This window comes from Cryptosporidium ubiquitum, assembly GCF_001865345.1.
Source record: "Cryptosporidium ubiquitum isolate 39726 chromosome Unknown contig_3, whole genome shotgun sequence".
Lineage (NCBI taxonomy): Eukaryota > Apicomplexa > Conoidasida > Eucoccidiorida > Cryptosporidiidae > Cryptosporidium > Cryptosporidium ubiquitum.
Genome location: NW_021639817.1, coordinates 671,832 through 686,243, shown reverse-complemented (window position 1 = coordinate 686,243; position 14,412 = coordinate 671,832). Strand labels below are relative to the sequence as shown.

The following is a 14,412-nucleotide window of genomic DNA, read 5'->3' as shown; positions in this document are numbered from 1 at the left end:
CCCCTCTCCCCTCATCCTGCATCCATCATTAAATTTTAAATTTGAAAAAATTTTACCCAATTTTTCCTTTAATAGTAGAAGATCTTATATATTAATTATCAAAAATCTTCGTTTATTTACCCATTTAACTGATTATAAGCTAATAACAATTCAAAAATTTTTAAATAATCATCATCATAATCATCTTCATCATCACCACCAATCTTATATTTAAATTAAATATCATTAATATTGAAGATATATTTGATAAAGTCATCACAAATTAATTTATATTTATTATATTAATAATAAATAATGTTCAGATTTTTTCTACTTATTAGTAGACAAGGAAAAACCAGATTGGAAAAATGGTATTCATCTTACCAACAATCTGAACGTAAAAGATTTATTAAAGAAGTTACCCAAATGATCATTAATAGACAGGGAAAATTATGTAACTTTATTGATTGGAAAGGCCATACACTTGTTGTTAAAAGATATGCAAGTCTTTATTTTGTTGCTTGTATTGATAAAAATGATAATGAACTTCTTGCTCTTGAAATTATACATCATTATGTTGAAGTACTTGATAGATATTTTGGAAATGTCTGTGAACTTGATCTTATATTTAATTTTCATAAAGCTTATTTTATTCTGGATGAAATTATTCTTGCTGGAGAAATTGAAGAAAGTAGTAAAAAAGCTGCATTGAGAGTTATTTCTACACAAGATTCCATGATGGATGAAAATAAAGATCATGGTAATATTATATTAAATGGAAGCTCTGTTGGAGTTAGTATTTCTACTCCTAATATTGCTTTATCTGCAGTTAATGCTGCCAAAAGAGCTGGTGCTTTATTTTAATCTTATATTCTTATTACTGTATCATATAAATTAAATAATACCAAATGTTCAATAACTTCTGTTTTTATATCACCCTCACTCCATAATGATCCTGATAATTTACGTACTATACCTTTAGCTATACACATTGATAATGTTTCAATATATCCTGGAAATGATAAATATTTTGAATATTTATAAGTTACTGGTAGTTGTTTTGGTAAATATTCATCTCTTGATGATAAAACTTTTTCAACAATATTATGCATATCATTACCACTTATATGACCTGGTATAATACCTGTACTTGTTAAATATTCATATAATTGTAATGGTTTAATGTAATCAAATTCTGTTACATAATAATTTTTTAATATATCATCATCATTTGTTATTCTTTTATAATTGACTAATTCACGTGTTATATCAAATTCAAATCCTTTCATACTTTTTGATGCTAATTGAATAAATATTGCTGAAGCTATATTCATTTTTAATTGTGATACAACAATCTTTAAACAATTATTAATTTTACATTCAACTCTTTCATGTGTTGATTGGCTTGCTAAATATCCTTTTTTACCCTTTATTAATTCTTCACCTGAATTTTCTATTAATTCTTGACCAGAAATTAATTGATTACTAATAATTCCTCCTCCAATAATTCCTCCATCTTTGGTTTCAATAATTTCTAATCCACGTAATAATTCATCTTGTTCAGTAAATAATGCTTTTGAAAATGGTAACATTAACATTGTTGAGAAATCTTCATTTCCATAAACTTGTTTATATAATGGTATTAAATGTAATTCACAAAAATGTCTAAATGCTGTTACTCTATTTAAATCTTTAATATTATCTTGTGTTACTGCTACTCCTGATGATGGTGTATGATTAATATGATTCCCTGATTCTCTATTATTCAAATTATTATTGTTATTATTTTGAGAATTTTGATCATCATTTTCTAAATTAATTAATAATTTATCACTAACAATAATACTTGATGTATTATTTTCCCATACAGAATAATCAACTTTTCCTGTTAAATCATTAATTTCTTTATGTAATCTTAATATTGCACTTTGACCCAAAGTTGATTGTCTTAATACATCAAAACGTATTAATGCATTAATATATGCTAATTCTCTTAATAAAGGTATCCATAATTCCTGTGTTATTACCCTTACATTTCTATTACCATAATTTAAATTACTTGATATTCTTTCCATACTATACTTATTAAATAAATCTTCAATAATTTTTTCAGATTTAATTAATTCTGGTGATAAATTTAATGAAATAACTAATCTTTTAAATCCATTTCTAGTTATTCCCATTGCTTTTCTATAAATACTCATATTTGGATCATCTGATGTAACAAATGGTGATCCTACTGACCATTTACTATTTGGTTTCATAATATCATCTTTTAAAGATTTAAAAGATGAATTATTATTAACATTAAAATATCTTAATGATGAATTATCATTTGAATTTGTCAAAATATTATTCATTATATTATTATGATTATTAACATTCATATTTTCTTCCATTTCTGTATTATTAAAATTATTATTTCTATTCATTAAATAATAATTACCACCATCATTTTTATTAACTAAATCACCATATATACTCATTTGAGTTTCATTATTTTTCCATCTTGTGTTTGCAAAATATGAAAACAATTCTCTCAAACATATTGATATTCTAGGACATTGTTTTAATATTTTAACAAAACATTTTAAATCCCATTCCATTAAAGGTTTCCAATACATTTTAATTACATTAATTGCATAATCATCATCATTATGAGGTGAAATAGATAAGTTTTTATTAAAAATGTTTTTGTTCATATTATGATTATTATTAAGTTTATTTCTTGAATAATCATCTCTTATACCTAATACTCTATCCAATATTAATGGACCAACTATTGTATCTGTGAATGATAATGAATCCTCTGTTTGTACTTCTGTGCTTGGATTAAAATTTAACTTTCTTAATACATCAACTTTGATTTGATCAATTTCATGATCTAAATGATCCTCCTCCATTTTGATTGCTTCATTATAATTTGATAAGATCATTTCTAATGCTTTCTCTCTACTTGTTACCATTTCATCCATCTTTGCTAATACTTCACTCTTTCTTTGTAAACTTTCACGTATATTTGTTAATTGTTGTTCTTCTATTAAACATCTATTAACCAAATCAAACTGATTTGCTAAATTTCCACGTCCTAATGATCTCAATTCATCAGCAATTAATTGATATAATTCCATTAATTCTTCTAATGAATTTAATTTATTAGTTTCTAATAATGATACTAAACGTATTAATTCTCTTGTTCTTTGTTGTTGGAATTTATTATACTCAACTTCTAAACTATGACATAATGGTTCTAAATTATTCTCTTTTAATATTCTATATGAAGATAAATCAGAATCCACTCTTTGTCTTCTTATCATTTGACTTTCTAATCTTTTTAACAAAAATCTTCCAAATGTCAAAATCAAATTTTCTCGATCATTATTATCCTTTATAATTTGTTCCAAACGTTGTTTATTTTTTTGTAATAATGTCCATTGATCTTGTTCGTCTGAAATCTTTCCAACTTTATCCATTATTCTTTCCTGTTCTGTTGGTTTCCTTTCTAACTCTTCTAATATTACCTTAAAATCATGTAAATATTTCTTTTCTAGTTCTTTCATCAATTTTATTGCTCCTTCAAAATCATCAGATTCTAGTAACTTTTCAAACTTTCTTTCAGTACTTTCTGAAGAATTTAAATCTACATATTTATACCAATTTTGTATTTCTACCAAATTTTCTATATATGGAGTGAATGGAGACCCATATATTGGTCTATTATTTAAATAAACACAAATTTCTAAATCACAAATATTTGAAACAATTATTTCTTCTGAATCCAAAAATGTTTCATCATATTCAAAATTGGACATATGTTGAATCTTTCTTGTATTAAATAACCCCCCAAGCTCTTCACTATTAAAATCAATTTTTGTATTGGTTACTCTTGTATTGATTCCTAGTGCTTGCTCTATTGCTCTTGTTGTTGTTGTTGTTGTTGTTGGATCTATACTTGTATTACTTCTTAACTGGCTTGAATTATTTTTTTTATAACATATAGAATTAATCTTATCTATGATTTTTTGATCAAAATTTTGTATTGTTTTCTCCAAATGAACAGTGTAATAAATAACATAAGATCCATCCCAATTATCATATATTGCATGTATTTTCCCAATACTAGAATTAAATTTTGCTTTTAATTGGTGTCCTCCAGTAGAGATACGATTTCCAAACTCATCGCATAGTATAACAATAAAAGAATTAATATATTTTGGAATTTTACCATTACATGCTTTAATAACTTCAATATTGACCATATAATTAACTGTTGGGCATGCTTTACATCTAATAGTCCCCTCACCAATAGTTGAGGATGCTTTTGATTCTGGAATTGATGGAGTAATAATAACATCATATGGAGAGCCTGCTATAGGGAGGCCATCCATTGTGATTCTCAATAAATATTGACCAGATTTCTCACATCTCATCCTACAATTATACACACCATAATAAGATTCAACAGAACACCATTCTATTGGAACATCCATTTGATCTACACCAACTTTACATACTTCACTTTCGCTAACATTAATTAATGCATCATTTTTGGGATTTTTATACTCTAATCCATATGGTTCAGCTGTAAATGTATATTTAATATATCCAACCGATCTTAAACGAATATGAATTTTACTCTTGCCAATTGAAGATTTATTTCCATCCTCATCTCTAGATTGAATTGTAAAAGTAATCCATTCTCCAGCAACTCCTGGCCGTATTCCCGACCCTAGTAAAGTGCTCATATGAGGTACATATGGTTTACAAGATTTTTTATCTTGATTAAATCTCTTTAAATTGCCTTCAATATACTCTGGGTCCAATTTTTGGACTTCATTGGCCTCTTTATTAATAGAATACATATCATTAAAGTTATCATCAGCACTATCCATATCAACTTTTTTGTCATCTGAATAATCTTCGATGGGTATTAGTAACTTCTCTTCATTTTTTGCAGAATCAATTTGATAAATGGCTTCATCAAATAAATTTTGGAATTTCTGAGAACAAATGAACTCCTCACTTTTGTCATTGACTGAATATCCTACCCAGACGCCGTATGGACTTAAAGTTGGGGCTGAATAATGGTCAGGCATTTTAGTCTGGTAATCGTGTAATATGTTATACACAATTCCCTTTTGGGGACGAAGATTTAGATAAGAATATTCTTTTTTAGACAAAAAACTGGATTTATCTGGCCATACATTAATTTTACATTTTAAAGTCCCAGAATATCTTCCTTTTGTCTCAAATTCTTTAAGAACACTTTCAACACTTGGTTCAATTCTATCCATATCATAATATATATGATCATTTAATTGATTAGGGTTAAAATCTTTCATAGAAATCGGATTTTGAATACATGAAAATGGTTTACCATTTAATAACATATATATGTATATGCTTGGCTCACTACCTGGAACTGGGGTTAATAATACCCTTCCGGAAAACAAACATCTTATTCTCATATTTTTTTCCTTGATAGCATCTATATCTTTAAACTCGATATTTTCTGGTAGACCATTGATTTCTACACATCTATATGGAAATAACTCTAATGCATTACCTCCTTCATGCAGAATTCTTCTTTCATGTTTCCATAATACACAAATGTGAATCTTTGAATGTGCCATATCCCATATATCAATGTCACTCCAAGCAGGAACATTGTCTAAAAGAATTACATCTATACAGCAAAGGCTTGCCAAACAAAACTGATTCTTTAAATCTTGACGATGGTAAACACTAACTAAAGGTTTTAATGCCCCTTCCGTTTTAATTGGATAAGATATAAAAGTTTTAAGTTGTACTTGAATAATTCCAAAATCATCATATCTTTCATTATCTGATATTTGATTATTTCTATTATCTGATCTTAAAATACTCTTTTTAAGCTTTTCAATGTCATTCATTAATGAGGTTATAAATAGAGAATTTACTTTCTCTTCTTTGTTATTGTTTTTGTCTAATATTTGCCTACGATAGTCTGCAACGAGAGACATTAATTGGTAATGAGGAAGAAGCTTTAACGGAAATACTTTCCCAGATGAATAACTTCTAATCCAGTCATCTTTTGTCAATACTGCAGTACCAATCCAATTAATTGGATTTGAATTTTGCAAATTATATTTTCCATCTCCAATTGCATTTATTGGTCTTCTCCACTTTGAAGCCGGTCTAAATACTCTGGAATTCTGAGAAGTCTCTGAAATATATCCTAGTGAAACAAATATTGGTATTGGCTCCTCATACCCATCTTCAGAACACAAAAGACGATCAACTTCATCCAAATTAGGCTTAAAAAGACAAAAATCTTCAAAACATTGGTTACTGTAATATTTGTGTGGAAATTCAACACTGAACTTGATTGCGTCCTCAAATTTAGGAAATCCAATACTATTTTTAATTGGAACTTCAGAATTAGATGCTTCATAACTCTCGTTTTCTGAATTATCAGAAACTGAATCAAGATTTTTGTTATGAACATACTTGACTTTGGCAATATTCAATGCATGGATATATGTCGTAAAATCGCATTCCAGAGATCTTAACTTCCCGGGTTTTGTACATGGTCTTGCAACTGCTACTCCTGTGCACCTTCTTCCCAAAATTGGATCCCACCTAATACCTTGTTGAAGCCCAAATATTTCCAAGGGATCCTCATATGGCAACCACAATACACAAATACAATTCACTGTACTATTTGTAGTACTATCTACATTTGGAAGCTCAAACTCTCGAACGCCTGAAATGTAAAGCTAACGAAGACAAGTTAAGTTTTGCTATGCGTAAGAAAACTTGCATACAAACCATGAGTTAATAAATTGCTTCTCCCCCCCCCTCCCCCACCAATAATTGCAAGAATACTTTATTTATTCATAAACTTACCTCTACTCCCAAATTGGCAATCGCGAGATTCAAACTCATAGTCTCATATCCAGAAAAATAATTTCCTTATAACCAGCGTTCCGCTTATTCCTGGACTTCTAATTGCTTTTTCTTTATAATAAACTTTTAAATTGCATAGCATGCACAAGACCATCCACAAACCATTCCCGCCAAAATGTCATGGCGGGTTGATGGCCGGTATTAGAAAACAATTTGCAAATACATGCACGCAAATTCTGGCATTGAAAGAGTGAAGTACAATGAGAAAAAATTCAAAAACTGTTAAATTGACAAAAATGTAATTATAAAATTAAATAATTTTAATCATTAAACTTTAAAACCTAAATATAATTTAAAGGTCAAATTTATTTTAAAGAAAACTATGTTGCTTAAAAAAATAGATTTACGAAATTATATAACAAGGGAAAAGAAAAACTTTGATAGAGTAGTATAAGCATAAGATTTTTACAAAAATTTGTTCTTACTTGAAAAAGTTACGTATATTTTATTTTCTTTTTTAAAGTAAAATGCCTAATTCAGAAAATCCAACCATAGACATATACATGTAAGCATGTAAAAAAAAGAAAAAAAATATGAAGAAAATGTGTTGCAAATGTATATGGGAAAGATGAATAAGAGTTCCCTGTAAATCTAAAACAAAACCCTATGTTTTAAGAAGTTATTCTCTACTTGTCTAAACTAAATTTTTTTCCCACTAGCTATTTTTCTCACATCCAAAAGTCAATGTGATAATGCGATACGTATATGTCTTTTTACACTCTGAAAAATGTGTGATTATCTTTCAAGAAAAAAAAATATGATTTAATTGGGATAGCTATAATATGTAAAGGGAATGCCACACAATTAAGGACCAAAGTAATAAGCTTTCAATTAAAAGTTTAAGGAACTAAAGTAATATAAAACCACCAATCTAGGAACAAAAAAGCATTCAACTTGAAGTGGGATATAAAGTAATAATTTGCGAGAAAACTAATAATTAGGGTCATTTATTACCCGACCTAATAATACGATATCGCGAAGTAGGACAGTTCTTTTTTAAAGGATAATGCAACAGATGAATCCACATATGGATTACCAGTTTGCACAGAATTACAATGATGGTTTATTAGAATATCATGGAAATTATGTCGGCAATGACCACTATGAGCATGACCAAGGGGAATATTATGATATTAATAGAGGATACTATGAAGAAGATGAAATGGTAAACCATGAAATAAATCCAAATTTTGCAAATGAAGAAGTAAGTTGTTGCCCAATGGAGATGATACACAAAAAACGTCATTCATTGAGTTATAAACCAAATATAAAGAAAGGGGTGCGAAAAACAGATGTAAGCAAAATACCAAAATTTCGCAATCCTTGGGATGTCAAGGGTGACTTGCAACCCAAATCATCAAAAGATATACCCCTAAGTTATGATGAAGCACGTTTTATACGTGAAATTTGGCAAGATACTAGGGCCCAATATGAGCCAAGCGATGGAGAAATTGAAGAAGAATTTCTTTTTGAGGAAGAGTATGATGATCTGGACGCAGAAAAGAGAAGAAACAGGCTTGTAGAAAGTGGAGCAAGTTTAGTAAGGTATTCCAGGCACTATGAATTACCAACAATATCAACAATTATTAAATCTTCTAATCCAGAACAATTCAGAAGCAGATCATTCTCTCCTGTTAGATCTCAAGTAAACGGAGCTTTTAATTCTAGATTTAATAGAGCTAATCGTGGCTCACGCACTCAAATAAGGGGATCAACACAAAGGCAATATGAACGAGGAGTAAGAGAAGACTTTAATTTCGAGAATGATTATCGAAATCAGTATCTAAATGACAATAAATTTGATTATAGAAATGGAAATTCTAGAATGCAGTATATGAATAATGCAATAGGTAGAAAATCTGTTAATCAAAATGGTCAATTTGGTGGGGAAATGAATGAATTAAACTTTACTAATAACGGAAATAATGAAACAAATCCAAATGAAATTAGGGAAAATTCTTCACTGACTACTCCAATTTCATCTCGTTATAGAAACACTGTGTTGGGAGTCCCATCAGAATTCGACCATTTAAACGATCCAAATAACCATTTCTTAGCTTCAGCTGGCTCTAGAAGGGCAACTTCACCTGATCTTCTTTCTCCTACGAAGAGCACAGGAAGAGGCCCTCCTCCGAAAATAGGTATTTTAGAGCCTGTTGAAACATCTGAAGGATTGATTTCTCCTGTTAATCAACGCAAAAAGTCGGTCATTAATACTCCAAGAATAGGTTCTTTAACATCAAGGTCCTCAGCATGTTCTATTTTAGGAGTAAATAGGAATAATATTGGAAATTCGGGGAATAATTCACCAGAAAATGTTCCAATCATTTCTCCATCTGGAAAACAGACAATAGTTTTTCATATGCTTCCAGATAATGAAAGTAATAACTCCAAAGCAACAATTTTTGCTGATCCAGACACTCAAAATATTGTCACTGAACTACATATTAAACCTGGCGTTGATATTAATGTCATCTCTACTCCAACTGGGCCTGCAATAGAATATGAGATTTCTGGAGGCAGAAATGCAAAGGCACATATTAACTTTTCAACAAATACAAATTCAGACTCTTCAATAAGTATTGGAGATATTCCAAAAATTCAGACTCCTAAAGAATTTCAAGAAGAACAGTTCAATTTTGACTACGGTACTCGTTCTTCTAATTTTAAAGGTCACGATCATAGTTACAATGATCGCTCAAGATCCCAGAGTAGGAGGAGATCCTCTCTGGAAGAAAATAAAACAAGAACATACAGTGATAATCAAGGCAGTAATTTTACTCAGAATCAAAATGGAATGAGAACAGGCAATAATAATTATAATCATTTCAAGCAATACAATTCTCATTATCCAAAATCACAAGTTAATCAACCTACTGAAAGTGATGGAAAGAAAGATGAAATAAATTCTTTGAAGACAAACTCACAGATATTAAATAGTACAATTGATGAAGCCGGAAAAATCTTCTCAGAAATAGAGAGAGATATTCAAAGTCAAGTTAGAGAAGGTGTAGACCAAACAGGAGATGTACTCGAATATTCGGGATATAATCAAGAAAACAGTGGAGATATTGAAAGTAGTGCAGATTTTAAGTACATTCAATCTTCAAAGAATGAATCTAAATTATTGGAAGGAGATGTCAATTGTAATGAAGTTTTCCAAGATAATAATCATCCTAACTTAAATACATCAGCTGGAGGTAATAATAATGTACATGGAATTACAAAAAGTCGCCCAAATCCATTCCTTCCCATCAAGAAAATTCAAAAAAGAAGTGGTTTGTCTGGGTGTATATTGAATACATTAACATGCAGTAAGGTAGAATCAGCTGAAATGAAAACATTTAGGGCATTAAACCCAGTAGAAATGATTAATAGAAATCCTGAATTTTATTAGTTTATCTACCAGCTTAACTATTATATCCAAAATAACAATATGGTCATTCTTCGCAATGAATATTTATTGAATTCATAAGAATTTTTAAAGATTTATAGTAGAATATAATAAATTCACAGTCTTACAAAGGTAAATTTAAGATCTGAATACAGTCTTTTTAAAGAGATTCTTCCCGATATTTAAAATTTAATGAATATGTATAATAAGTAACATAATTTATACAAATCTTAAAATTGGAAGAGAAATCGATATTTTTAATTTAAAAAAGAATGAGGGAATAATCTCTAACATTCCTGTGATATTGAAAAAAAGAAGGGATGATAAATATATATCTAATAGAATTAATCTAGAATTGATTACAAATATATTCTCGTATTTTAGCCAATTTTTTTTGACAGTAGAAATTTTACATGATTTATGATTAATTAATTTTTCCTCTGATTAAATTTTGTGGGTTCTATTAAATATTTTTTTCTTGTAAAAATTTGGTTTGATGTCCACTATGCATTTTTTTATTAAATTATTTTATGTAATCACACCGGTATATACAAATTGGCAATCAAAAATTTAGACAAAAAAAGTGGTTTACCGCCCAACGTGTCAAAAAAAACACTGCAAAAATAAATTAAAAAAAAATAATAAAAAAAAGTTTAAAGAAAAGAAATAAAAGGTAGATTTTGGAAAAAAAGAAGCAAAAGTTATAGAATATTTGATAGGAGGTGTTAATTAAATGGCACAGAACGGAGCAACGAGTTTATTTATTGGAACTGGTGGGATTTCTTTGGAAAATGTTGCATTGATATCAACAAGTGATAAATCTGAGTTTTTATTGGAACCTAAGTTGAGGGAAAATGAGGAGGATCTGAAAATATTGGAGGAAAGTGATTGTTGGACTGGTTGTGTTGAGGAAGTGACTCAAAAGGCTGAAGAATTAAGTTTAAGTGAAGTTAGAGCATTAATGCTTACAAAAGCTGTGGGAATGGCAATGGAGGGAAACGGAACATCCAAAAAAATAATGATTTGGTTGCTTGAGCAGTTAAGAAACAGAAATTTAAATTCAGTTAAGGTAAAATATTTTAGCACAGATGAATTGACTTTAACAAATTTATTGCAAGAGTATGTAAGGCTTTCAGGACTAAAAGTGTCCAAAAGCGATGCAAAAGCCTTTACAAAAGGTTTTTCCGTGAAAGTATCTCAGCTTGCACTTTATTTGGGAATTTCTTCTACCTTGAAAAGCTTTGGGGAATGTACCTTGGCAATTTTAGTAGAGGCAATGTCTTTCCCATTATGCTTTTTAACTCATTTATCATCAATTTCTACTGGTGGTCTAGCTGAAACTACAAGAAACATTAGGTGGCTTCTAGAAGATTCAAAAATTCAAAGAGAAATTAGATGGAAGAATAAGGATCTTGGAGTAAGGTTGTCTGAGATTATATGTTCATTGGGAACTCTTCAAAATTCCATTGAAAATCTTACTAAATGTATTAAGGGATTCTTCCTCAAAAGCGGTAATATAACTACAAGTACAAAAGGTATCGAACATTCTATTGATTATATTGAGATTATGCCAATTTTAGAACCACTTAAAACGGTCATTTCTTCGCTTTATTACATGGAGAGATCCAGTCTTGAATTTCTGGATCTGCTATTAAGGGATACAAGCAAAGAAGAAATCATTTCTGTGAATGATTTTTCTAAATTTGATTTAAATTCGGAAATATCAATACATGGGTTAAATATTGAGCAAATATTAAAATCTGTAACTCCTTTAACTATGGAAAATTTGGGTTATATTAACTTAAAAATAAATGAATTGATTAATAATTCTTTAGACTTGTCTAAAGTATTAAGAGTCTCCACAATGGACGGTTTTAAAGACTTAATTCATGGATTAAAAGAGTTAATTAATCATAATCTGGAAATCTTTTCAATCTTGTGTATTTTATCGTTACAAAAGCTTGCTGATAAGAACTACCAACAGTATATATCCAGTATTGAAAAGGCCAAAAAGAAAGGTAAGAATGAAGTTTCAATAGCTTCTCACGAATCAAAGAATATTCATGAATTTAGACAGCTTATGATTAGTGTAATAACAGAATCTAATCTCCTTAAAAAAACCAAAAATGATGTTGAAAATGGTATCTACTCTCAAGTACTAGAACTTTTCCAAGATGGACAAATTTTTAGACTGGATTCAAAATTGAAATCCATTACAACTCCTCAGAACCAGTCTATCAGACGTCCAAAAATTCCAAAAGGAACACAAGATGTTGCTCCTCAAAAGATGGCAATTAAGAATCTAGTTTTTGGAGTTATAAGACAAGTATATAGAGCTCACGGAGCAGTCGAAATTGACACTCCAGTATTTGAACTTAAAGACACCCTTTTAGGCAAATATGGAGAAGATTCCAAGCTTATTTATGACTTAAAAGATCAAGGTGGAGAACAGCTTTCACTTAGATATGACCTGACTGTCCCCTTGGCAAGATATATTGCAACTTCTGGGCTTGACCACCTTAAAAGATACCAAATTGGAAAAGTATATAGAAGAGATGAACCTCAAATGGCGAGAGGAAGATTTAGGGAATTCTACCAATGTGATTTGGATATTGTTGGACATTATGATTCAATGGTTGCAGATTCTGAAATCATTAAGATTGCAACCCAAGTATTATCTTCCTTTTCTAATTGGATTGGACAATTTATAATAAAGGTAAACCATAGACAACTTTTGGATGGTATTCTTGAGATTTCAGGAGTACCTAGTGAGAAATTTAAAACAGCTTGCTCATCTATTGATAAGCTTGATAAGGAGCCATGGGATAGTGTTCGAAATGAAATGATTAATATTAAAGGTATATCAGAAAGTTGTGTTGATAAAATCGGATCAATTATTCAATTAAAAGGAAATCCTTTTAATGTTATTGAACAAATCAAATCAAATAAAGAAATGATGTCAAATGAAAACATAATTAAAGCAATAGATGACCTACAGACTCTCTTCAAATATACAGAAAATTGCAGTAACTGTCTTAATTATCTTTCCTTTGATCTTTCCCTTGCCCGTGGGTTAGACTACTATACTGGGGTTATCTATGAAGCCGTATTAATCTCAAATGACTTAAATGTTGGTAGTATAGCAGCTGGTGGAAGATATGATCAGCTTATTGGAATGTTTTCACAAAAAAGTATCCCTGCTGTAGGCTTTTCTGTAGGAGTGGAACGTATAATGAGCATAATTGAAAGGAAATTTGAGAGTAGTAATACTATTAATTACTCCTCAAAAGGATCGTTTACGGATATACTCATATGTAATGTTGGAGATTCTTTGTTTGAATATAGATTCAAAATTGCATCTTTATTATGGGACAAAAACATTCCTTGTGAAATTTCTTTGACAGGAAATGGAAAACTTAGGAAACAACTTGATTATGCCTCAAATAACCGCATTCCATATTGTATAATTGTTGGAGAAAGCGAGGCCTTGAAAAATACTGTCCAATTCAAATTCATACATAACAATCAGACTGAGAGTAATTCAACCTCCTCTTCTGTTTCCTCACAAGAAGTCCACCTTAACGATCTCGTTAGCCATATACAATCTGTGATATCAGAATTTGGATCAACTTACTCTAAATTCTCGTCAGAATTCGAGTTATAATTTAAAACCAAAGTTAATAAATACCCTAGTTTCAAGTTTATTATAATTAAAGTTCATTCACGTTAATTTTTAAGTTAGTTTTTTTTATTACTATATAAATAAATAGTTATATATATTTTATTTATTTAAAATATTACATATTTTCTAATCTAATCTTCCATTTCTTTCTTTAATTTTCTCTCTCTTTATATCTCCTCATTAATATTAGCCCTAGTTCTATTTAATATAAATTTAATATTAACTTCCCTAATACTACCTCCTTTTTTCCTACCATCAACTTTTGATCAAGTAAATACTTTTTCTCCGTAATATTTGAGAATATCCCAAATGCTACTTTTATTCAATAAAAAATTACATTTTCTAATCTAAAGAATCATTAAATACATTAAAATTCCGATTTTTTAATACATATTTTATAAATTAATAT

The 14,412-nt window shown here is 29.4% G+C and overlaps 4 protein-coding genes across 4 annotated transcripts; 3 read left to right on the top strand and 1 right to left on the bottom strand.

Annotated features, from left to right (window-relative positions):
* Positions 1-294: 294 nt before the first annotated feature.
* On the top strand, positions 295-843 carry cubi_03631 (clathrin assembly protein ap19; the record flags this gene model as incomplete). The annotated part of the gene is made up of 1 exon (XM_029020645.1): positions 295-843. One exon carries the CDS (start codon positions 295-297, stop codon positions 841-843), a length of 549 nt encoding a protein of 182 aa, XP_028875089.1.
* Positions 844-845: 2 nt separating this feature from the next.
* cubi_03630 (uncharacterized protein) lies at positions 846-6,906 on the bottom strand (the record flags this gene model as incomplete). The annotated part of the gene is made up of 2 exons (XM_029020644.1): positions 846-6,737; positions 6,868-6,906. The coding sequence occupies 2 exons, from the start codon at positions 6,904-6,906 to the stop codon at positions 846-848; spliced, it is 5,931 nt and encodes a 1,976-aa protein (XP_028875088.1).
* A 1,036-nt stretch (positions 6,907-7,942) lies between these two features.
* Positions 7,943-10,324, top strand: cubi_03629 (uncharacterized protein; the record flags this gene model as incomplete). Its single annotated transcript, XM_029020643.1, has 1 exon — positions 7,943-10,324. The coding sequence occupies one exon, from the start codon at positions 7,943-7,945 to the stop codon at positions 10,322-10,324; it is 2,382 nt and encodes a 793-aa protein (XP_028875087.1).
* A 730-nt stretch (positions 10,325-11,054) lies between these two features.
* cubi_03628 (histidyl-tRNA synthetase) lies at positions 11,055-13,985 on the top strand (the record flags this gene model as incomplete). The annotated part of the gene is made up of 1 exon (XM_029020642.1): positions 11,055-13,985. The coding sequence occupies one exon, from the start codon at positions 11,055-11,057 to the stop codon at positions 13,983-13,985; it is 2,931 nt and encodes a 976-aa protein (XP_028875086.1).
* Positions 13,986-14,412: the final 427 nt, after the last annotated feature.